At 37.4% G+C, this 26,861-nt stretch overlaps 1 protein-coding gene across 6 annotated transcripts in view; it reads right to left on the reverse strand.

Annotated features, from left to right (window-relative positions):
* The window catches only part of LAMA2 (laminin subunit alpha 2), a 368,416-nt gene that overhangs the window by 259,299 nt on the left and 82,256 nt on the right, over window positions 1-26,861 (reverse strand). For all 6 annotated transcript variants that reach the window (XM_057408938.1, XM_057408930.1, XM_057408924.1 and 3 more), the window contains exons 2-3: window positions 19,885-20,055; window positions 12,970-13,082 (exon numbers count right to left, since the gene is read on the reverse strand). In XM_057408938.1, coding sequence (XP_057264921.1) covers window positions 12,970-13,082; window positions 19,885-20,055 — 284 coding nt within the window. The remainder of the gene's footprint in view (window positions 1-12,969; window positions 13,083-19,884; window positions 20,056-26,861) is intronic.

The raw sequence follows: 26,861 nt of genomic DNA on the forward strand, positions 1-26,861 counted from the left end.
ACTTAATGAGGTGACATCTGCTATCAACCTTGTAGAGAGGGATACAAAGAAACATCTGAAACTGTTGCATTATCAACATTTGAACCTTTAATGTTTCCCTGCTGAAACCTTCACAAGCTTTTACTTTGAGTTGTCTGGAAAAGGACATGTTATTCACCAGATATAATGTATGATCATCTTGAAGAACTATGATTTTGATTCAATCTTGACTGTAAGCTCTTTGAGGTTAAATAGTTGATCCTAATATGAAATAGGCATGCACTAACTTATACCCATTCCCTGAACATAATGTTCTCTCCATCTCAGTCTGGAAATATTGTGCAATGTGAACAACTTGAACAATGAAAATATGAATAAAGTAGTAACTTAAGCCTTCAAATAAAAAAGATATTTTTCCAAAATATTTTCATCCTCTTGTTTGCTTCTTTCTTCATTTCCTTTTCAAATACAACATGCTTCATTTTGGTGATTAAAAAGGCTTAAAGATTTATTCTGGCAGTGATTCTAAGCTATCTTATGTCACTAAATTTTGGAAATTTCAAAAAGATACAAAAGTAAAGAAGAAAATGGAAAAAAAAAAAAAGAGATCCTAAATCAGATTTCCAGATCAAAAGAAGTGCATGCATGTTCAGTTTTAATTTTTGCTATCAGTTCTTAAAACTTCTGAAATTATCCTGAGAACTGTTTTAGATGTGGATATGTTGCTGTATATCATAGCAGTGGATATATGGAATATAAAAAGTGAATTATTATATTAATTACTAATAATTAATATTATTAACTATTATTATTAGTTCCATCTCACACCCATTTTACAATCAGAATTTACTTGCAAATAATTAGAAGACATACACAGTAAAACTCAGAACCAAGCAAAATGTTTTATCTTCACCATGAAGTTGTACATGTTAAGAACAGACCAAGTCTCTGGTTTTCCATGCTATGTAGCTGAAGGGATCAATTACTCAGACCGCATTAGCCCAAATCAAACAAAAACAGCTACATTAATGACTGTTTTTACTGACTGTCTAAACTACATCATTGATAAATAAGTGTTTCCACAGAGCATGTGACCTGCTAGCCATGGACTTCACAGAGCACAAAGTGAGCGTGAGAGAATAACTTTGTCATTATTATATTCAATGAAAGGAGCATACATGCATATACTTATTCTTCATTGCTCAGGACATGGGATGATTATATGCACCCCCAGGGTGTATTTAAACATTTATTTTGTTCCCATTAATACTTTCTCCTAGAGTGGTTTTAGATCCACCAACAAATCAAGGCACAGATGAGGAAAAGCTTTTGGCAAGTCAGATTCAATGATTTCGACCAAACTCAGACCTACTGTGCACACTATTAATGCCAGCAGCATTTTACCCTGTACCACATGCTGCTATCTGAACATATTTACATCTTGCTAGTTTAAACAAAAGGCAATTAAAAACAACCTTAAGCCTATTTCATCAAATGATTTTATACTGGCATTATATTTTTATGACAGGGTACTTTCTTGTTATTAGGAATTGTTTGTTCTCCCTTAAATTTTCAATTACACACAAAACCTTACAAAACATAAATTAGTCAACTGGCAACCTACCTCAGGTGTCCTTCTGTTATGACACTTTTCATCATGTGTACTACAGAATCTTGTTGTCCGTCCTGTAGCATTGACCTTACTTTTCAATAATAATTTTGTGATAAATGGCTGGCACAACAGAAGCATTATTTCATGACCACTATGGCATGACATATAAAGGGATCATAGGATTCTCAGTTGAACAGATTTTCCTCTCCTTAGTGGAGAAATATGTTGTCATTCAATAGTTTATGATGAATAAAAAGCTAACTTGAAAAAAATGACACCATTCTTCCAGGTTCTGTGACTTTCTTTAAAATCAGAATTGCTAATACTACAAAATCTGAAGAAAACTTTGTATTCATGTCAGAATGTATATGTATTTTGGTCTGGATTTTAAGTTATAATGGAGTACTTAAGACCTGGAAATTATTTGCCTGAAGGATGGAAAGGTGAATAGCTCTTTTGGTTAAAGCTGAAATTAGAGAAGGAATAAGGGCGTGTATATTTATTGTAGTCACCGACCAAAAATATAAGGCAAGTAAACTCAGGAAGAAAAACTACAAATTCCCAAAACTTTTTTTTTATCTTTGTCATTGTATATTATGAGCTGAAGCTGAGAGGATTTGCTTATTTAAAAATCTTTCTGACTAGCCACAAAGCAATAAAGTTATGGTCTGAGTTAGCAAGGAACATAAAAAAAAATAATCCTGCAGAGATTTATAGTTAAGACAACTACTCAACCTACCTAGCAACACTTTCTATGGTGGGTATTACAACTGATCTTTCAGAACAATAACGGCCTATTAGCATTTCAAACTGAAGGGAAGGGTACTCCCTCCATGTGTTATTGCACCACTCATAAAAAACTTTCTTTTTTAATGCCTCAGGAAAGCAAGACTAAGTAAGTTCACTAACAGCTGTTTGTTAGAACATCCAAAAGCTTAATGCAGCAGGCTCTACTCAAGTTATGGCAGGCATAGGTGTGCATTATCAATGCTTAGCTAAGGCAAAAGGTCATTCATTTTTCTTTAGGCTTTTGTCTGAGTGATATCAATGTGGGAAACTTTATTTTGAGCCCTGGATGACCTGTGTTAGCTGTGTGCATATATTCTCTCCTTTCCATGAAGAGAAAGCAAGGTGGAAAGTTTCATAATGTAAAGTATACTTGTTAACAGTCCATAAACCAAGTGGTTCTTAAAATGTTCACTGTGATGTCAAAATATTTACTACAGCTCTGTTTGCTTTCACAATTACTAATAATTATGTTTTCTAAATATGTCTGCTATAAAACCTCACTGGTGTATTTATGTGTTTGTTTCCTGGGTGGTTTTCTGCCTTTTTTTCCATTATAAACTAACTTCAAATCCAACAGTTTCCCTTTGGTTAAAAAAAATATTAGGACAAAGTCCGTTCTGTTTCATCCTATGGATATCTGATTATTGCAGTGAAAATTGAACATTTTAGTGATTCATTTCTCTAGCTTCACAGAGTCTAGTCTATGAAAGGCAACAAACAAAAAAGAAACAATAATTAAAAAATCTGTATTATAACTAACATCCAGTTACATGTTTAAAAATTGGCTCAGGACTTTAATAAAACAAAGCAGATCACATTCCTTTTAATATTAGTACCATAGTTTCATTTTTATGGCTTTAGTTACATCTTTTTAGGGCTGCCACTTTAACAGTTCATTATCAAAGGTATAAATGAGCCAGGAAACAGAACCTAGGATTTTTTTCCTTTTTTTTTTTTTTTTTGAGATAATGAATGTTTACATTCTCAAATGTTTACATTACTTCAAAACATAATGTTCTTGTGCAAGAAATACTAAAAACAAACATTCGGGATGACAGCTCTACGTTGCAGGTATTGACAATGGTATTTTATACTTTTAAGTTTTACAATCAGTTGAAGCCAACACAGAGTGCCAACTGCTCCGTAAAGGGGTGGAAATGTTTTGCCCACAGCCTCCAGAAACATGTTCCTAAACCCTCCCCCATGCTGGCATTAAAACATCACACAGCAAGCCAAATTAGAAAATTGATCTGGCATAAACCTAACCCCCAAAAACAAGACAAGATGCAGTTTTCAGTATCAAGGTATCAATCTGGTTCACTGCATGGCAGCACAAGTGCCAATGCCAGAACAGGAGACAGGAATGTCAGTTTGGGGAGGGGATGCAATGGAGAGTGGGGGGGGAAAGCAATTATGGAACTGCTTCATTACATTCTGAACAGACTTTGCTTCTGTTCACATTTCTCTCTTTAGACAAACATTTCTGAAGATGGACAAAACAGACTGGCATTTGTTGGTGAAAAATCTCAGTTTGAATTAATTTTTATTTCTGTTAAATTACTTTCTGGAAGAGAAAGCATTAAGTTCTACCTTTACAGAAACTATTTTGAAAGCATTTCAGACATTTGAAGTACATAATTGTCAGCAAAAGAAAAAGAAAATACTAACTGGAAACCTAAGCAAAATTTTAGTCATATATACACATTTAACAATTGAAGACCAACTGGCACTTATTTACCGATCTGGTTCTCATATCCCAAGACTACACAGTGTCATTAACCTTGTCTTTATTCCTTTAGTTATTCTGATAGTTAATATCAGAAGTTACTCAATAGAAAGCTAGCTGTATTTTTTTTTTTTCCACTGGAAAAATGTATCTGATATTCCTGAACACAGAAAATATAACATGAAAAGCCAGTATCTCCTAGTGGTATACATATTCTTGTACTACTATGCAGATAATGTGTAAAGGTTATTTTAATATGGCTTGACCCATTCTGATTCCTGAGCCACTGTTAGGTGAACTGTTATTGGTTAAAACAAAAAACTATACATCTGTGTTAAAAGAAGCCATGGTGTTGTGAAATACCTTATAATCCAATTTACGTTATGGTAAACTCTGGTTGTAAAACTGACTTCATTCAATCCCTGAAGAATTAGTTTAACTGGATTTCAGTGTGAGGTTCAACTGTATAGACAAGACCCACATAATGGTTCCAGTAGATTTTTGAAACCAGACAAGAGGGAGATCTAGAATCAAAAAATCATGCAACAACTTCTAAATGGTCAATACTCAAAACCGGGTTATTTCTTAAGAAAAAAATAAACTGGACAGGGATGCAGACAGTAAATTCATAGTCTGCTGCTTAACTTGCAATATGACACAGTCTCTGGAATAGGCTTTTTCAGACTGGCTTTTGTAGGGATGGTGAAACATAGGCAGTACCTCATTTACTAGAAACAGAAAAAAAAAAATCGCTAGTCAGAAAGGGCTTTTGAGGCTTTTTCACTTTTGAGGTTACAAGTCCTCCAAGCCAGCCACTCCTATAGCAATCGTCTTGTAACATCCTCAGTCAAACACTAGAAGGGAGAGGGAAGAAGGACAAAAGTGGGCAGAGAAGTGGTGATGGAAATAAGATTTTAATTGTTCACATAATCTTTCATTAAAAACAGCTATTTTTTTTGTATTAAACATATTATGAAAAGGTAGCCTGTCTCAGTCTGGCCACACATATGGGCAACATCTTCAACATGATTCTACAAGACAGTACATAACACAGCTGCCTCAACTCATCCTTCGCTAACAAACATCCAACCTCTGCTGCTGTGTAACAGTGACGAACTCTTTTTGAAAGAGAGTTGTATTCTCCTGAGGGACCCGGCTAATGTGCAGGAACTGACAGCTGAAAATAATGTTTCCTTCAAACAGCTATCAACACAGAATAGTCATACTGGCAAAGCTGAGGAGCAAATGACAAGCAAGCTCCTACAAGCAAGATCACTTCTCAAGAGGTTTCTCCTTTTACATACTTCCCTTCTCCCCCAACAAAGACCAGCAATATTGCATTAAGGCATGGTGGAATACCACCATTTTGGGGTGTGTAGCATCTGATAGGCTTAACATAAAATCTGGACTCTGTTCAGACACAAAGCTTACAAGGGTACATTCACTTTAGCTTTTTAGCTCAGATAATAAGCATGCTTTTGAGGTGAATCTCCCACCTCCCAGTTTAGCATGCTTTGGTTCACATCATGAATAGAGCATGGAGCTCACAAACTAGACTCACTTCAGATAAGAACTAAGCCAGGAGAACATGCTTAGACATACCTGATTCATTTCAGCTGCTAATGGACATTCAGCCCATGGTCCATAATAGAGCTATTCTGAAGAAAATTTCCTGACAAGCAAGCTGGGTCCTTAGAACCAAACACAAGTCCTCTCCCAAGTCTGTCCCCCTTCACTCCCACTGTAACATGAAGTATCAATATTCAGATTTTTTTCCTCAGTTGGTTTCAAATTTTACCCAAATGTTCAAATTATATTATTAATTATAATATTATATATAATTAATGTCACACACATTTCACATTACGTATAGAAGTCCTCAGCATAACAGCAGAGGTATAAACACATTGCACAACCCAAAATTCAAGCTTTAAAATAAAAATACATCTAAAAAAAAATCAAGACTTATAAAGCACAGTAACTAAATAATGAAACACAGTCCATATTCTGCATGTGGTATCCATAACTTAGCTGTGATACGTTACTTTCAGAAATTTATTGTATGCTTTTTCTGATGTTTGTAGCTGTCCTATCTATCACAGTAAAGAGTGAAGATGTACTTTCCATGGGACTCTTCCTCCCTAATGATCTCTTTTTCAGTTTGGTGGCAACTATGCACATACTGATTCCGTTTCCCTTCAGATACAGGAGGGTGTTTTTTCCCTCCCTTTTAAGCTCTTCCCAGACTGAGCTTTTACAATACTAGTACGAATCCTACATTGTTATTTTCCCTGTCCCAGCCTGAATCACTCCCATTCATCTTGCCACAGTTTCTTAGTTCTCTCATGTGTGCCTTTTGCCACAGAGCCACTTAGTTGTACAGTATTGTGTAGAGAAAGCTAAAGCTTTCTCAGTTTTTCAATCCTTTTCCTCTCCCTAGCATTACCCTTATTAGGGATATGTGATACATGTTTGTGACTGTGTACATGCAGACATATTTGTGTATATTTCTGCTCATGGGTATTAAAGAAAGAAATTATTCAAAACCAGATCAAAATCCTCTATTTAAATTATATTTTAACAATACAAAATTTAAAAAAAAAATTAATTTAGCATTAGCAGAATACCATTATCTGCTTTTTGTAAACATTTTTCAAAATCCTTCTGAGCAAGTAAAATATTCTATTACTTCCATCTATTCCGTTCTCTACATAGTTTTATATGTGACACTTTCTAAAGTATAACATGTACAACTCAAACAGTAAAGTCCATGAGTCTAAAAGTACTGAAATACACTTCAGGAGAAGTAGGACTGCAGTGATTTCTGCCTTGAGTCAGAACATATTTTTTCACATTCCTTCCTCCCTTCCTATAGAAGAAGGGCAGCAGACAGGCTGAAAAGACAAAGTGAAAGAGTTGGACACTATCAGAGCTTAAGGAACTTAAAACTGAGAAATCAAATACATAGCTTCATCAGTAATTTTTTGCTCTTGCACCTTATGAGGTGTGTCTTATGACACTGAGGAGTGTCAACTACTTTCCTTCAGAAGTAATGTCTGGAAAGGATTACCTGGACACTAAACTGATCCTCCACTGTCTCTGACAATTAAGACGTACTTCTTAAGTCTAGACTTTTCTGCCAGAACATTAAGTTTGGGTCTACTCAAGTTCCCCAAATCTACAAGTCACATAAAACATCCCAGACTCATTACAAAAAATATTAAGTATATAGTGAAAAAAAAAAGCCCTCTAACCCCACATAAATATGCTCCTGGTCCAAGTATCTTAGCAGCATCAAGGGTACTGCCAATGTCCTTGTTCTCTACCACAGCAGGAAATTTGTTAATGAAAGTGTCCTGATGTAGGCAGAAATCGGAAACAGATGGGCTGACCACCTCGCTTCAAACTACCAACTGGTTTTCCTATGTATTTGCCAATTTCCTTTAAAGATACTCTACTGATCTTACAGATCAAAGTGAAATTTAAACCAACTGAGGATTTGGGATAGCATGACTCCAGGGAACATGTTCTCCCTGGAAATCTAAGCACTTCTATTTTGCCAATTCCCTTCTCTGTACTTCTTGAAAACTTATTTTCTGTCCTGCTAAATATCACTCACTGGACTTGAATTACTTTTGTTGCACTCTAACTGCCCGCCACTCTTAAGGCAAAAGCGACAGACCCTACACAAAAGCAGGACTAAGAGATGCAGAAGAGCAGACAGCTTCTCTTGGTAACTTGTGAGTGCTTCATAGGTACAACAGCCTTTCACACAATGAACCTACCCTGCTAAACTCAGATCAGCAGTTTTCCCTTTCAGTAACCAGGGTAGCTCAGCCTTTCATTTTAATTTCCATTTGAAGTCTTTCAAGCAACACCCATGTAAATCTACATTCATATTTTGACCTCATATGCACTTGCAAATGGAAGTGGAAGGGACTGCATTTTTCCCAACCCAGCTGATAATATTTTGGCTCCTTTTAAAGTTAAATATATTTTACTTCTTCAGTTTATTAGTTACTGCTAACCAGTATATACCATTTTTATACGGCTACACTGCACAATAAAATTAAAAAAAAAAAAAGTAGCTGCCTGAAAAGACTAAACATTCTATAAATTCATTATTTTCCTGATTTTTTTAATGAAATTAGGATTGCTAAAAGCATGTACTATCATAATTAACAATAATAACATACAAACTAATGCATTTCTGCAATTTCAGTCCATTACCTGTAGACTTGTCATTTGTTATTTCTATCTTACAAAAAGAAGTTAAACATTTTTATACTTAAAGCAAAAATTTATCAACACAAACATAGCAATTACTGAATTTCTTATAAACCAAAAGTAAAGAATGGTATTTCTTTTAAGTGAAGTCTCAAAGATATCTGGTGACCTTCATCATCCATAGTGCCTACTATGCATGACACTACCTGGAACAGAAATTTTGTCTTTCACTGCCTACTTTAATAGAGTCTACAATGCTGTGTCTACAAAATACCTAAATAAGCAAACAGAAACTACTAATATTCCTCAAAATCCAAACAACTCTTATTTCTTACTGAGCAGCCTAAAAGCCATGCAAATTGCAACAGACCATTTATAACATTTTGGGGAACAAAACTGTTTTTCTGTTCATGTAAGTGGGGGGTAAATATAGCATGTATTTCTAACTACAACGGTTGGTCAGATCATAGAGTGTGCCAAGCAGCCTCAGTGACACAAAGTTTTATGCCACCTGTCCTGGGTTCAGCAGTAGCAGTCATTTTTCTCCTTCTTAGTAGCTAGTGCAGTGCTGTGTTTTTTGACTTTCAGCCTGGGAACAGTGCTGATAACACCGATGTTTTTAGTTACTGCTCAAATGTTTAGTCTGACCAAGGACATTCTGAGTCTCATGCTCTGCCAGGGAGGAGGGGAAGCCGGGAGGAAGCAGAGACAGGACGCCTGACCCAAGCTAGCCGAAGAGGTATTCCATACCACAGCATGTCATGCCCAGGATGTAACTGGGAGTTACCCGAAAGGGCTAGTTCTGGTCAGGTTGGGCTGGGTGGGGGCGAGTTATCGGTCGGTGGTTGGTGAGGTATTGTATTCTCTTCCCTTGTTATTTCCTTTATCATTATTATTATTGGTGGTAGCAGTAGTGATTTGTGTTATACCTTAGTTACTAAACTGTTCTTATCTCAGCCCATGGCAGTTACATTCTCTCGATTCTCCCCACCACTCTGGGAGCGGGGGAAGGAAAGGGGGGGGGGAGTGAGAGAGACTGTGTGTTTTAAGGCTGAGCTTAAACCACGACACCACCTCTCTGACATCCACAGAAACCTTGACAGTGCTCCTATTCCAGCCCTCAGTTCAAGAAGGACAGGGACCTGCTGGAGAGAGTCCAGCGCAGGGCAACAAAGATGATTAAGGGAGTGGAGCATCTCCCTTACAAGGAAAGACTGAGGGAGCTGGGTCTCTATAGTTTGGAGAAGAGGAGACTGAGGGGTGACCTTATAAGTGTCTATAAATATATAAAGGGGGAGTGTCACGAGGATGGAGCCAGGCTCTACTCAGTGGCAAACAATGATAGGACAAGGGGTAATGGGTACAAACTGGAACACAAGAGGTTCCACTTAAACTTGAGAAGAAACTTCTTCTCAGTGAGGGTGACGGAACACTGGAACAGGCTGCCCAGGGAGGTTGTGGAGTCTCCTTCCCTGGAGACATTCAAAACTCGCCTGGACACATTCCTGTGTAACATTATCTAGGTGTTCCTGCTCCAGCAGGGGGATTGGACTAGATGATCTTTCGAGGTCCCTTCCAATCTCTAGCATACTGTGATACTGTGAAATACAACTTAATAAGCTTAAGAGAAGGTATCAGCATTAGTACTGCAAAAGAACCGCCAAGCTTTCTTTGAATAAGCAAGAAAACATGGGAAAGAAACAGGCTTATACTTGAGCATCGTCTCATTTTAAAGAGTAACAACCAAAACCCCAAAACTCACACAACACAGTGCAGTATTCTCAGACCACTGTCAACTTAAAGAAACACTTTTAAATAAATTAGAACAACCTATACTTTTTCTTCAATATAGTCACTCACCCTGTAGCTGCTAGCTTTTAGTATATTAGAAAATCCTAAACTTTCATAAGTACATAAATTTGCTTATTTTTTTATGACAATCTAGATACTGATACATTAGAAGTTGTAAAGCCCTAGATTTTGCAGACCTGACCTAAACAACTACACAGGTAAAATCACTAGGTTGATGAAAATCAAGGATGGTTATTTAGTTCTAATGCCTGAGAGCTGTTCACTTATTAACAGATCATAGCCAACAAAACACACAATCCCATGCTGCAAAGGCAAACCAGTTAATTACTCTGAAAGTTTAAAACACATTTAAACCTCTCTCCTCACTAAAAAACTTTCTAATGCACGGGACTTAGCTTGAAGTTCCTTATTAGCTCTGCTGATTGAAAGAAATGCATGATGAGTACTTTTGCATACATAAGGCCAAAGACACAGAGATAGGATTGTTTCTGCCAGTAACAATGAGGGTTCCAAAGCCAGAATACTAACAGTTCTTCCAGGATTCAAAGGCTCCTCCAGAAATAAAGACTACTGTGTTCCAAGTACTTCACAGTCACATAATTAAGAGACTTACAAGAATTTTTACCATCAGATCATTTGTATGACAGAGTTTTTATAAGAAATAAAGTACAAGCCTCTTTAGTTGAGAATTAGCCCTTGTCTGCTTTAAGTACAGCTAAATGAGAAAGTAGGAAGATAAGGTCAGGCAGGTTCAAAGTGAATTTAATAAACCAATAATAATAAACTGAAACAGGGAACTCATCTCAATGGAGAGATCACAGAGAAAGAGAGAGCTGGGAAGGGTAATATCTAACCCATGAGCCAGAGAAAGGATCTTCCCTTTTTTCTTAACACCTGGAAAACAGATTATAATACTGTTTCCCACGGCATTCACCTGAAGAAACTGGCTGTTCATGTCTTCGATGGGTATACTCTTCACTGGGTAAAAACTGGCCAGATGGATGGGCCAAAAGAGTAGTGGTGAATGAAGCTAAACCCAGTTGGCAGGCAGTCACAAGTGGTGTTTTGCAGGGCTCAGTACTGGGGCCAGTTCTCTTTAATATTTTTATGAACAATCTGGATGACAGGATAGAGTGCACCCTCAGTAAGTCTGCGGACAACAGCAAGTTGGATGGGAGTGTTGATCTGGTTGAGGGTAGGAAGGGCCAAGGCCAATTGTATGGGATTCAACAAGTCAAAGTGCCATGGCCTGCACTTGGGTCACAACAACCTCATGCAACGCTACAGGCTTGTGGAAGAGTGACTGGAAAGCTGCCCAGTGGGAAAACACCTGAGGGTGTTGGTCAACAACAGCTGAATATGAGCAAGCAGTGCATCCAATAGGCCAACAAGGCCAACAGCATCCTGGCTTGTATCAGAAACAGTGTGGCCAGCAGGGCCAGGGCAGTAATCATCCCCCTGTACTTGCCACTGATGAGGCAGCACCTCGAGTCCTGTGTTCAGTTCTGGGCCTCTCACTACAAGACAGATATTGAGGTGCTGGAGCAGGTCCAGAGAAGGACAACAAAGCTGGTGAAAGGTCTGGAGTACAAAACTTATGAGAAATGGTTGAGGGACCTGGGGGGTTTAGTCTGGAGAAAAAAAGGCTCGGAGGAGACCTTACTGCTCTCTACAACTACCTGAAAGGAGGTTGTAGCGAGGTGGGTGTCAGTCTCTTCTCCCAGGTAACAGGAAATAATCTCAAGCTGTGCCAGGGGAGGTTTAAATTGGATATTAGAAAAGTTTCTTCACTGAAGGGGTTGTCAGGCACTGGAACAGGCTGCCCAGAGAAGTGGTTGAGTCACCATTCCTAGAGGCATTTAAAAGACATGTAGATGTGGTGCTTAAGGACGTGAGTGAAGGATACACTTGGCAGTGTTAGGTTTACAGTTGGGCTTGATGATCTTAAAGATCCAAACTAAATAATTTTATCATTCTGTTTTCTGGTCTGATTCAAGTTGCAGACAAATATAAACCAGCCTCAAATCAGAGAAGATTTTAAGGGAGATAGGGAAGAATTAAATTGTTACCTACTTAATTGAATACCAAAACAATGAAGGTAAATAGCATGATGAAGAAATTGTGTACCAGATCACTGTTCTGTATTTATCCCAGCATAATACTAATAAAATTATTTTCCATCTACCTTCAAATCCTCTTGTTTACATACCTGGAATTTATATAGCATTTTCATAAGCATCAAATAACTGAATTCTGCATAGCTACATCTGTCAAGCAAGATTCCACTAACAAAAGGCAATTTATTTAAGGACTTTGATAGCCAAACTCTCTTCACTCAAGAAGGGTGCCTCAAAATAACTTATGATGTGCACGTGTATCCCTTACATAGATGAACTATTTTTAGTGTATTTAAGTATTTTTAGTATTTTTTGTGTATTTAAGTGTATAGTACTTTGTTACTGAAACAAGAAAGAGTATTCTGAACACAAACTTTTACTGATACTAATTTTTCCCTGAAGCTATCTTTCAACTGTTTTTAAAGAGCCAAACCAGGAGTTATCATGAAAAAAATACTGAAAATGTTATATTTAAAAGACTTTCAAACATGACTTCATAAAAATGTAGGTGAAAAAAAATTTTTTATTTGGTACATTATATTACAATGACTGGGTCAGAATTATCTGTATAAACAACAGAATGTTATAAGAGAAGCTAAGTGTGTCTTCATAACGTAACAGAAACACAAAGCAAAGAGGAAAAGAATCCAGGTGATTTACTGTGCAAGTAAGAAAGCCTTTGCAGAAACAAACAAACAGAAGTCTACCTGTTGGAGGTCCAATGTAATGGTCACATAATGATATTCAATTCCATTCTGGATACTAGGGCTTTGCCACCAAGTGTTCTTGCCATCAATTGCATTTGTTATCGGATGTCGCTCTGTTAAAACAGCAGAAATGCGTTAATATATTTCAAAATTAAAAGAAGATTTAGATGTTTTTAGATCTAAAATCTAGAATACAATAGCAGAACTAATGAGGCAGCATTTTAAAATAAACCCCATGAAATTAATTTTTATTTTAATCTTGGGACACAATCATGCTTATTACTGAAACACTAATCTAATGTTAGTTGTTTCATTTTGGTTAAGATCACAAGAAGGTGATGTAGAGTATGTAATTGCAGTTGGAGGTTCTCCTGATTGTATAAAAAATGTAGGCATCTAAATCAAGTGAACACTTCCTGGAGCCTTAAGTTTCAAACACTGTAGTCATTAAATGTTGCAACAGAAATAACAAATCAGGAATCTGACATATGGTGTGCAAGGAAAGCAGAGATAAAGTAATACTGGTACTTGCATTTCTAAGACATTCCTAAGGACATCAAAATAACTCAGGAAATAATTCAGAAATCACTACAGAGGAAATGATTCAGAAATCATTATAGACTATATTTCGCAACTGGAAAATTGTCTGACTCACATACATGCATATAAAGGAGGTTGCATTGGTTAAAATCCATACCTAAGTCCAAGATCCACTTTTCAGGTCTACATTTACTTTGCTGCAGTGTCCCAAATTAATTCCAAATAATCAGGATAAGAACTTATTTAGATAATTGAATTCTTCCTAGATTTTAAGATCTCCTAAATTATTGAAATTTGCTTACACAGTAGTTAATGTTATTTAGACGAAGAAAATCGCACTCAACATTTCCAGGTTACTTTTCATGGTTAATTTGTGTTTCTCTCCTGTATAATATGAAGAATAACATAACCTCAATTTTAAAAGGTACAAGGATCTATATTTTGAAGTCCCTTGTTGCCTAGAGTAACTCTGTACATTATGAGGAAATAAACCAAAGGAAATTCAAATACTGTAGATTTCTTCGATGCAAGTTCTGTCTGCAAGAACATAACAAAATAGGAAAAATCCAGTCTTTCTCCTTAAGGATGGCTTTCTAAACTGACAATGTTTCTTGATATAAAACTGGAATAACCTTCATTACTAGCTAGTCCTAGAACTGCAAACAGTTAATTTATGAACTGATTAACTTACTTGTTATTTTAATTGTTACTTAAATCCACCAGCCAGATTGACAGCCTTTGTGTCTCTGGGTTTTTTTGCTACATTAACCACCTGTTGAGGACAGGATTCCTAGCTCATTAAGGAAGGCCAGAATGTCTGAACATATTTAAAGATACAATTAAAGTGCTTTGTGGGACTGAGGGAAGGCATAAGCCCTCAAAAATGAAAATGCAAAAAAATCATTTAAATATTGGATTATTCAGTGACATTAGTGGGCACCATCACTGCTAAAAGTGATGTTATTAGTAGCTTTATTTTTATAAAATATAAAGCAAAACACACCCATGTTTTAAATGTTATCAGTTCCCACAGCTCTGGTCATTTTCACAAACCTTGGCTCTAAATGAGTGCTAGCAAAAATCATCTGTAAATCAAACTCAGAGCTCCTCAGTGATTGTGACAGAAGCTGTCTAATTGGAAATTTTTATGTAAATCTCTTCAGGTGAAATTGATATAAAGGTAAATCATGAGAAGGAGGGTTGGGAGATGAATAAACAAATAATTGTAATCACCATTATGAAAGCTTAATCATAATTAATTTGAAAAAACTAATTAATTGCTTGCATGTTCTGCCTATTTAAAAGGGAAGGGGAAAATAACGCAATATTTGTGAAAAAGGACTGGATTGCAAATGCAGTTAAGGACCAATCTCCCTGATGGATGGCAACAGGGAAACCTTACAGAGTGAGTCCATCAAACTGTGCTCTTTAATTTGGGCTCACATGTGATTAACCAGGGAATTTGTGTTCATTTTCTACTACAGTAATTAAGGGGATGCACTCCAGACTTGCACATTCCAGGGGGATCATTTAAAGTCTGGTTATATTACATGGTTCTCCTATGAATGAGCCATCCCTGTTTAAATAAGGGACTTCCTTCTGCCAAATGAACATTTAAAAACCTTAAAATGAGATGTGGTTGGCAACAAAAGACCAGTCATTATGAAGCTGGGCAGATTCAAGTTTTTAAGAGGGTTGGACTGAGGGAAAACAGATATAAATCATTCAGATCAGTTTTATACAGATATATACAAAGTATGTCTGTGTATATACACATACATTAGTGTACAGTATCTGATATCACAGGCAGGACATGGGAACAAAGCAATCCAGCTCTTGCTTAGGTTTGCAGCTTGAAATAAACAAATCTGATATAGAAAAAAATTGTATGTTGTGCATGCATCTCTAAATGCCCATCTATAAAAAACGGAAAAAATCTATTGTAGAGTGTTTCTGCCAGTCAGAATCATCCCAAAAACTGAGCAAAAGTCTTCTCTGAGTGGGACACACTATTACAGTATAACATATTTTAATGCTTACATTGCTACAAAGTTTCATCAGCTTTTCTCAGAAGATGGCATTTACTACAATTAAAGACAAAGTTGAAACTTGGAAAACTATCTTGGGGAAAAAAAAAAAAAAGGTTGAAATTGTGTTCAGACAAATGAAGTAGTCTATACTGATGCAATTATAATTAGCTTCACAAATACAACATTGGGAGGAAATGGATAGGTAACCATTTATGAGGAAAGCATCTGGGGATTATAAAAGACTACTAGCTGTATACCTCTCAGTAGTGTCTAAAAATGGGAAGTACTTAAGAAAAGCATGCAAACAGGAATATACTCTGTTCATTCTGTTCATCCATACCTGGATCTCTATGCAGTCCTGGTAAGAGCCCAGGTGAATTTTAATAAAGATGAAAACGCCTAGACAGAATTCAGAAAACTGCAATTTGCAGAGTTAAGAGTTCCAGAAAATGCAGCCTATTAGAGTAATGAACAGGCTTGCAGCCCAGAAAGCCAGCTGTATCCTGAACTGCTTCAAAAGGAACATTTCCAGCAGGTCGAGGGAGGTGATTCTCCCCCTCTACTCCACTCTCGTGAGACCCCACCTGCAGCATTGAGCTCAGCTCTGGAGTCATCACCATAGGAAAGTCATGGATGTGTTGGAACAAGTTCATAGGAGGGCCACAAAGGTGATCAGAGGGCTGGAGCACATCTCCTGTAAAGACAAGCTGAAGGAGTTGGGCTTGTTCAGCCTGGAGAAGAGAAAGGCTCAGGGGAGACCTGTCCTGGTTTCAGCTGTAACAGTTATTTTTTCTCCTTCCTAGTAGCTAGTGCAGTGCTGTGTTTAGTCTGAGAACAGCGCTGATAACACATCGATATTTTAGTTGCTGCTAAGTAGCACTTACTCTGGACTTTTCAGGCTCACGCTCTGCCAGCAAGGAGGGGCACAAGAAGCTGGGAGGGAGTAGAGACAGGACACATGACCCAAACTAGCCAAGGTGGTATTACACACACAAAGTATATAAACTGGGGGGAGTTACCCGGAAGGCCCAGGTCACTGCTCAGGTCGGGTTGGGTATCAGTCGGTGGGTTGTGAGCAATTGTATTGTGCACCACCTGTGTTTATTGGGATTTTTCCTTTCCTTTCCCCTTCTTGTTTTATATTCTCTCCCCTTGTTATTTCCCTTATCATTATTATTATTGGTGGTACTAGTAGTAATTTTGTATGGTACCTGAGTTACTGGACTGCTCTTATCTCAACCTGTGGGACTTACATTCTTTCGATTCTCCTCCTCATCCCTCTGAATGGGGAAAAGTGGGCAGGAAAGAAGGTAGGGGGCGAGAGAATGGCTGCGTGGTTCTGAGTTATCGGCTGGTCTTAAACCACGACAGGACCTTAGAGCAGCTTCCAGCTTCCAGGACCTAAACGGAACCTACAAGAAAGCTGAGAGGGACTTTTTACAAGGACACGAGGCAATGGCTTTAAACTGAAAGAGCGTAAATTTAGGTTAGACATTACAAAGAAATTCTTTACTATGTGGGTGGTGAGGCACTGCCACAGGTTGCCCAGAGAAGCTGTGGCTGCCGTATCCCTTTACGTCTTCAAGGCCAGGTTGGACAGGGCTTGGAGCAACCTGGTCTAGTGGAAGGTGTCCCTGACCATGAAAGGAGGGTTGGAACTAGGTGATCTTTAAGGTCCTTTATAACCAAACCATTCAGTGATTCTATGAAAAAAGATAGTAGTAGTTTAGTGTAGAAGCTAGATAGAGTAATACCATCACTCCTCAATTAAGTAGAACACTTTTCTAAAGAAAATGGGAATAATCTATTCATTGCATTGACTGAAGTTAGGAAAAAGGTTACATGAATTTTTGCAAGGAAGATGTAGATTAGATATTAGGAAAAGACTTTCTAATAAGTAAAATAACACTAGGAAGAGTGGCCCTGGAATTTAGTCTAGAATTGGCAGATAGATTTAGGTTTTTTTCCTCCTTGTTTTCACCACATGCTTAAATGTGCTTTATCAAGAGGTTTAAATATATCTGAGGTAGGTTTTAGAGGGAAAGAACTGGGAAAAAAAGAAAAATTGTCTCCATGCTTCCGTGGCTCTGCTTTTTCCAACATTTTATCTATTCTATTAAAAGCTGTCTTAAGTCTCTACATCCTCTACCATCTGCCAATATACTCACAAAAATATAACAATGTTAATGCTGTTCATGTCTTTCACTGCAAGGTCACATGAAATTAAACTTATAATACTTGACTAAGGAATTTTCTCAATTCTAGTCTTCCCAGCTATAATAGCTAGAAGCTATTTATCATCTCTGAAGCAGATGATAAAACATTTATACTTGAAAACTGGTTTTGCTGCTGGGTAGTATGGGAAAATCACTGTTGGGAGGGAAATTTAGGGAAAACTGGGGCCTAAAGGTTGTAGAAACCTTTTTAGGGTAAAATACAGTTGCCACTTTCACTTGGTATACTCCACCATGGTTCCTCAGGCAACACAACTGGCTACCCTAGAAGAGCAATGGAGGGTGGAGCAGAATGGAGACACCACGGCCAGGCTCTGTTGTACTCCCTGCAGGATTGGGAACTTCATGGTAACATACAGCTAATAAGCCACATAGCAGCTGCCAAATGGAAAATATAAGAGAATATGTGTATTGCTGAGCAAACAGCTGTGGAGAAACCACTTTCCTTCGCTGATCCATGCTATTATAATCTCATTATAATACTAATTATAAACTCCATCCCAAAGTTACCTGCCTCCAAGGTACAACTACCCCTCACCAAGCATGCGCTATCAGCTGTATCTTTAGATGAGAAGCGAGAGAATTTTACACCAATCAATAAAAAAATGTATGACTAACAGTCACTCAAGCTCCACCTGAGTAAAGAAAAGTATAAAAGTGAATGAGAGGAGGCGAGAAACAGGAAAGACTCCATTGTAACTTCTGCAGTCAAGCTGAACCTGTCTTCTCCCCCACAGGGACACCTATTGGGTAAGAACTTTATCTCACGCACACTAAATAATTAATGCTAGCTATTATATAGTGATTATAGTTTGGTTGTGTATCACTTCAAGCATGTTTTTGCAGACAGTCCCTATCACCAGCAGCCATGAACCTTAGTTTGTCACAATTTTATATTAATAGAGACTGTTATTCCATAAACAGTGCTAGTCCTTCGTGGGCACTAGCAGTTTCTGGCAGCAGGTAACATGTTCAAACAAACTGGGAAGACCCTGTGAAGGGGGGTCTTTTGATGAACGATTCCCTGACCAAGTCAGTCAAATTGCACTCTGATCCAACAGGACTGTTCAGTGAAGGGTCCCTATAACAGGATGCTGACAGACTGGTCAGACACAAGGGTCTCGCCTTTCCTGGGGCACTGATGGGCAGACCAAATAGTAGGGGTCAAGAAAATCTCCCCTTCTTTCATGTGACATTAAATTGGCATAGTTGGCAGGATTGCCATGGATAAATTGCTGCAAAAAAATAAATGTGCCACTTCCCAGGCTGGGAAGGAATGGGCTCAACAGTTCTGGAAAGACGAAGAGAAAGTGGTTGAATGTATTAAGCAGTGTCAGGGTAAACAGAAAGTTAAAGGGGGAAAAGGTAAAGGTCATTTGTGCAGTGTTAGGAGCCTGTTTAACTTGTGCACAGAAAGAAGCTACAGATGCCTCTGCTTCCAAACAGATTCTGGTGAAGAATATGCTGCTTTGCAATCAGAGAATGAGGTGTTAAAGTCATCACTAGACCTTGAGAAGGAGGCAGGAGGGAAACTTGTGACTTTGAGTAATACCTGTCTTAAAGACAAGTAGTCTTTAAGAAAGCAGTATTAGGAAAGATCAATTTTAATTTGAAAACCTAAGCAATTAAACTAAGCAGTGCTCCATTATCTTCTGTTCTTTTTGCTGGCTTAGTGAAACTGAATTAACATCAAATGAAAAATATTCCAGAACACAATAAAACAAAACTGGAGCTGGCCCTAAACTGGAATTTCAGATGTTGCTTAGACTTGGCAAAATGTTCAAATTCCACATGTAGGTATGCAGGTAAAAATCATCTAGATTTTATTCATGGCTAGTACATATCAAGTGAACTCAACAACAGCTGTAGATACTTAATTTTCCTAAGTCTGAATTTAGGTGCTCCACTTTGAATTAGAAAGTTCAGTTTGAGGGACATACATAACAAATACAGATTTTAAACTACCAATGGAAGCAATGGATAACCTAGTTTAAAGAGACAGTAATTTCATAGTAATCAGGCTCATGACCTACAGGGTTTTTTTTGCTGAGTATGAACAACCTTTGAAACAAAACCGTTTTAAAGGAACAAAATTTAAATGGCACACTTACGATGTGGAACCCTGCTCCTCTGATCACAAATCCGGCACTGAGGGTGCCTTGCAGGCTGTCCAGGTACATGTTCAACAAGTTTGCAGTACATTTCACGACCCTTTTCTCCGCAGGTAGCATTGGTTGTGATGAGAGCATTAGTAGCCAGATTCAGCACTGCAGGAAACAATCCTACAAACAAAATAAAATGAAATCACAAACAAGGCAAAAGCAAGGTGAATTTAGCAAGGCAATAACACCTGTTATGTCATTAAAGCAAAAAGCTTAATTTTCAATAACTATGGAAGTAATGAAGCACAGAAAAGCACCAACAACTTTGGTTTTGAATCCAGAATTCAGATATCAGAATAAAGCTGTTATGGTTTCCTCAACATTCCCTTCTAAAATTCAGTTTGGTACATTCTGGTTACATCTTGAACAAAAGCAGGGTGTCAAAGGACAAGTTAAAGGATGGAAAAACACAAAGCATCATAAAATACCTTTTTTCATAATAAAACCTTGTGTTTCTACACAACTGGGCAATGAAACATTGCGTGTCCTGGGTTCAGCAGTAGCAGTCATTTCTCTGCTTCTTAGTAGCTGGTGCAGTGCTGTGTTTTTGACTTTCAGCCTGAGAACAGCGCTGATAACACCAATGTTTTATCTGCTGATCAGTAATGTTTACTCTGACCAAGGACTTTCTCAGTCTCATGCTCTGCCAAGGAGTAGGGGAAGCCGGAAGGAAGCAGAGACAGGACACCTGACCCAAACTAACCAAAGGGGTATTCTATACCACAGCACATCATGCCCACTATATAAACTGGGGGCAGTTACCCAGAAGGGCTAGATCACTGCTCCGGTCAGGCTGGGTATTGGTCGGCGGGTGGTGAGCGATTGTATTCTCTTCCCTTGTTATTTCCCTTATCATTATTATTATTGGTGGTATCGGTAGTGGTTTGTGTTATACCTTAGTTACTGGACTGTTCTTATCTCAACCCGTGGGAGTTACATTCTTTTGATTCTCCTCCCCAGCCCTCTGGGAGCAGCAGGAGGAAAAAAGGCCAGGAGTGAGCAAGCGGCTGTGTGGTTCTGAGTTAACTGCTGGGCTTAAACTATGGCAGCAAAATACCTTTGAAAAGTCTTAATTACTCTTCTTTTCCGCTTACATCTCTATGGGAAAGCTTTTCCTTCACAGAGTGCATCACTTGTATCATACTATATTACTATTCTGCTTAGGATCTCATGGTCACCCTTGCCATCAGAGGAACTGAGTAATTCATGCAGCAACATGAACAACATCTGCTATGTGTAGTATCCCTGTTCTCAAAAGAGGATAATATATATAATATTTTTTTATGGTGTTACTGTAATTTTTTTCAAATGCACATGCTGAGTGATGCATTATAATTCTCATTCAGCATGGCACTTAAGCACGTCTGAGCGCACTGCTGAACCGAGTTCTATGTAGCAGTAAGATATAAAGATTATAAACCCTATGAAGAACAATCATTAAGGTGGGTTACTCTCCTTCCTACTAAATACTGATCAAAACCTTTGAGATGTGACAAAATTGATCCATGAAAACAAACTGATGTGATGTGTCTGAATGTATACATTAACCCCTCATGTTAAATCAATCCATTTTCTGTCTTCAAAAGTGTAGTTTGACATGGCTGCAGGTTAAACTAAAACAACAACATAAAAATCTGAGGTATGTTTTGGAGTCATCTCAAATTTATTTGATGACAATTTCCACTGGCCCACTCTTCTGCAATTCATTCAGCTTCTAATACTCTTGTACTATTAGAACTTTAAAATAAGGCTAAATCAAAACTGAAAATTTGAAATTATTGTATACCGATAAAGCTTCCCTTTATAATGACATTCTTTTTCATCCTCCATAGATGGACAACTCTATTCAACTAACTTCCTTCAGTCCTTTAACTCCAGTCTTCTGCTTGTCTCTGCAATTAACCTGTATATCATTTAATTGCCAAGCTTAGCGTCATGGTACAGCTGTCCTCTGATGTGAGTTAGTGACTCTCACGCTCACTTTAAAACCATGTTAAACACACTGCCTGAGCAAGGGAACCAATTCATTACTCTCCTGTCCAATTTGTACTGTCAATAGTTGAGATTTTATTGATCATGTTGCTTGCTTCTTCTGGGTAGATTATAGCTCATTTTCATCATATTTTAAAATGTATACAGTTGTTCTTGTATTTTTATTCAGTGCATTCAGTGATATTTGCTGTCTTCTGCAGTGGGTGCCCGTGGTAAAAATCTGTGTAAGCATTAGCAGAATAGACGAACTAATAGCTGTGGAACTTCTTCCTATGTTGACTTACAGCCTCATTATTCTCTTTTTAGACTGTACAAAGTTAATAGTGTAAAAGCCAGTAATCATTTAGTCTTAACAGAGAGTCTGGCATTTGGTTTGGCATTAAGTATTTAATTCCCTCAAAAGTGAACCTCATAAAAAGGACAGAATTATCCTATATGTAAGGAACTGTAATACATGGCATCAGGAAAAAAAGTCCTTCAAAAGACAGTGGAACAGATTAAAAGAGCAGCAAAAAAGCCTACAGATTTACACAGCTACAAACTTATTACATGTTAAATGTCAATGTACAAATTATACCATTGTTCTAAGTTTTAACTTAAATTTTAAATGTAAGAGACATAAGTAAATTAAAAGTACCTAAGGAACTCATCAATTAGAACATAATTTCACCTTCAGATAACCTCTAATACAGCTTAAGGCAAAAACTATGAAAACAGCCTTGCCCATAATCAGTACAAACACAGGCACCAAAAGAAGTGTTGAGTGTTTCACAGAAGAGACCAGAACCTCAGAGAGAAGTACATCACATTGCATTCCTCACAGGCTCATGGGATTGGTCTGACAGGCAGAGATCAAAAGATGCACAAAGTGCTCCTGCACTGCATTCTGTACTTCATGGTTGGTATTGAATTCCCAAGCCCTGGAATTTTCACAAGTTAAAAATAATAATTAATTGCTACATATTTGAACTTTTTCTTTAATGTTTATTATTAATGTTCTTTATATGTTCATTAATATGTTCTTTAATATTCATTATTAATGAATAATGTTTGTCTGCAAAGAGGAGGGAGTGGGGCTCAACAGTCCTTATGGGTCACTTCCTATTTGAGATACCCCATGGTTCTATGATACTGCCTTTTACAGACCAAAATAAGGCTCTGCTTTTAAAGAATATTTGATATGCAAGCCCATTGTAATGGAGGAAGCAATACTATTCATGTTGCTTCCGAGTAATTAATATATACAATACTTTCATAGGTACGAGATTCTAGCAATACAGAAGATGACACCACTGTCTCAAACCCTTTAGTTAGGCCTTTTGAATATGAAATAAAAATGTGAATATTCATGATGCTAGCATACTCTGTTTACCCTATTCACATCTATACAATTATAAATCCCCAAGAAAAGCGCAAGAACGCTCAAGAACTACAGTTCATTTTTTAGAGAATTTTGCCTTATTTTTCATTATGATAATCATACAGATTTTAAAACTGGTGTACCAGTTTTGTGCCTCTTAAAATTAAATTTCTCACTAAATGATAAAGTTTATTTGGTTATTAATCATACCTTGAATTCTACAGGCCTTCTCCTATCAAATACTTCCAAAAGCATGTTCTGCTATAATTACAGAAAATTCTTCTTTCTTTATTGTCAAATACCTTTAGTAATCATTTGCTCCAGCACAACAACTAGGTAAAATACCCCTGAGTCAAAAACACATTATCTCTGTTCAAGTGCAAGCAGATAAATTTTACTGCCTTCAACTGCCAGCTATATCAATCTTTTCCCTCCTTTGTGTCACTAGCAAAAATCACATCAGCTTTTGTTTCTACCTGTAAAAAAAAAAATCTAGTAATTGCATGGAGGAAACAGGTAGAAAAGACTGACTTGTTATTAGGTAGTTGTTTTAGCAGCTTGGGTTCAATTTCTGGTTTCAACAGACTTTGTTGCATGAAGAGAAAAACATAGCCTCAGATTCTCATCTTTGAAAAGGGCATGGTCATCTTGCTGCTTTCCAATTTGTTTTTTAAGCACGGAATGTATTCTGCGGAGCTTTTAGAGCATGGAAGCCTGATAAAGATGTTGTTCAGTGTTGACAGGTGATTAAACTATGAAGGAAAGTAACACAGAAACTACCCAAATTCTTTAAAGCAGTTTACCATATAGGGGTAACCAAGCAAGCTGCTCAAGTCACTACAGAATTAGTGATGATAAGTGTAGTACATATTGTCAACAGAAACAGTCTTGAAAAAACCCTGGTAAAATGAAAAGCAGCGTATCAGCAGGAATAGCTGACTTTTGCATACAAACTCTCATGTACTCAAGTTTTACACTGTACTAATCAACTAGGGTGTGCTAACTACTTTATTAGGTTTCTAAACAGTTCCTGGATCAAAGCAGGTCTGAATATCTACCTTGAAGACAAAAATAGTGGATACTTGGAATCAGTGTTTTTTTATGAAGGCCTCACAAGTCATCCCTTATCAATTCTAAAGTTCTTTGTAGATGGTGGCAAGCATATACGTGCAATTCACTGAGTTCAACATATTTATATTAAGAGATTTTGACAAGATTCTGCAAAGGCCATTAAAGAAACTCAGCTATCATGCCACATGAGGGAATGAACCTCTCATGAAATAACAATAAAAAAAAGGAAAAAAGGAAAACAGAGAGTAATACTGAAAAATCACTGCAATCTTTGCTGAATCCTGTTTTGTTCAACAGTTACATACGTAACCTAGAAAACAGTATAAAAAGTATGGTGACAGTTTATTGCTTATAGAAATTACTTAGGATAATCAAAATAAGGACAGACTGCAAAGAGTGGTAGAAAAATTTCACAGTACAGTGCATCTAGGCAGTAAAATGGCAGATGAAATCAAGGAACGGAGCTAATACACAGGGGGAAAATATGACCACCCCTGAGAGAGTTATTATGGATATTTCAATGAAAATATTAGCACAAGGTATAAAACCAAAATGTCATGACATTATTGCATAAATCCATCTCTAATGACAACTCAAATACTGTATGATATTCCTTATCTCTCATCTCCAAAGGACATGCTAGATCTGAAAAAGATTTAAAAAAGTGTGATAACATCACAGCTGTGGATCAGCTTCTGAATGTGGACGTTAATAAGCTATGATTCTTCTACTGGGAAAATAACTGATTGGGAGATGTATAAAATGACATAACTGTATATAAAATCACAAATAAGTTTAGTAAGAGAACATTTGGAAGTGAACACAGTAAGTTTAGCTTCCTTTCTCCCAGAAGCTGGGGGTGCTGAGTCAACTTATCATACAGAAATTTTCTGGACTGACTGGTTATAAATGGAACTGCCTTTCATTATGATAGAAATTAAATTCTAGAATACATGAAGAAATTCTATAATAAAATGTTTTTATTCCAAAAGCAGGAACAGATTAAAAGTCAATCAGATTAATACATAGAATAGGGATTCATCTGAGGCTGTTAAACATGAAGGGCTTGGTGTTCAGCTGTCAGTTCAGAATAAACCTAAATCACTGGCTGTTGCAGTGCTTTATCTAGAGAAGCATCACTGTACTTTTTCTCTTCTTTCACATTTTTATTCAATACTGGCTCTAATACACACCTGTAGTTGTTTTTGATGAAGGCTGGTAACATATACAGCCCAACATCAAGGTCCACCCAAAAATGAAACACAACTCATCTTAATTTTGTGTGGTGTTGCTAATATTTTTGCCAATATTGGGTTTTTTTCACCAGCCATTGTCCTCTGCACCAATTTCCATCAATACTTTGCACCCATAGAAATCACAAGTAGCCAAAATTAATGGCTACTTATTCCACAGATCATCAGAACGGTGGTGACTTCCTTGCAGTTTTCTGCAAAGCAGTATTACCTGATTAATTTCCTTATGCTTTCCTAATGTAATTGCATAAAGGAAAATAACAGCCTAGCTTTACATGTGCTTTTTTATGTATTTTATAGTTTCCTCACCAACCTGCAGCTCACATAAGCTCGATGAGTATCAGTAGAATAAAATCCACCAGTCTGATGCCTGGCACCCTGCCCTATTTTGTCATGCCCTATCACCTCCTTCTCTGCCAAACTGACAGATTTTCCACATGCTTTATTGCAATAGTTAAGATCAGCAGAAGCACATGAACTATACAAGTAGCAGGTACAAGATATTTTCATAAAGCCTGGCAGCTGTTGAATTCAATCTCATTCTCACTCTCCTCCCAAATAGCGCTATTTGATTGACCTTCAGGGCATACTGCAAGACCTAGTTGATTTCCCTAGCTGAGAGAGGATGGAGGGATTCTAGTGGGAAATCAAAGATATTAACTATATCTCCAGCTGCCGAATGGTGATTACAGGTTCATTATGAAGTGGGCATAGTCACTGGGGTAACCTACTTTTAAACTATGTCAAGGAGTAGCTATAGCAAAGGAGGGGTACTGAAAACAGACAAGAATGCAAACAAAATAATTATCTTGTACATTAGTCTTCCTATCATTTACCAGTTCTGACACATTTTCTTTCCTTCCTTTCATATAACTCATGGAGAATTGCAAATACTGTTTTAAAGACATCAGCATCCTACATTTACAGAGTAACTGGCGAGAGGTATCTCACTAGAAGGATGCTCCAGTATTACAACAGATGCAGGAATCACAAGCAAAGAATCAAGACCAAAATTACAACCTCTGTTAGGCTTCTGCTACTGCAGAGAGGAAGCAGCAGCCATCCTGACTGAGAAACAAAGAACCACCAATTAGTGATGAAAGATGGAAGACAGCAGCAGAGATCTTTGCATGGAGATGAAGGAAGGAACTTTGAGTGGAGGAGAATGGGAAACAGAAGAAAACTGGAAGGAGAAAGACCACTGCAAAGATACTGACAGAAAGCTCTGCAAACTTTCTTCTTGAAAGACA

Source organism: Pezoporus wallicus, unplaced genomic scaffold (assembly GCF_028554395.1).
Source record: "Pezoporus wallicus isolate ANWC-B61680 ecotype Strahan unplaced genomic scaffold, APGP_CSIRO_Pwel_v1 contig_3817, whole genome shotgun sequence".
Classification (NCBI taxonomy): domain Eukaryota; kingdom Metazoa; phylum Chordata; class Aves; order Psittaciformes; family Psittacidae; genus Pezoporus; species Pezoporus wallicus.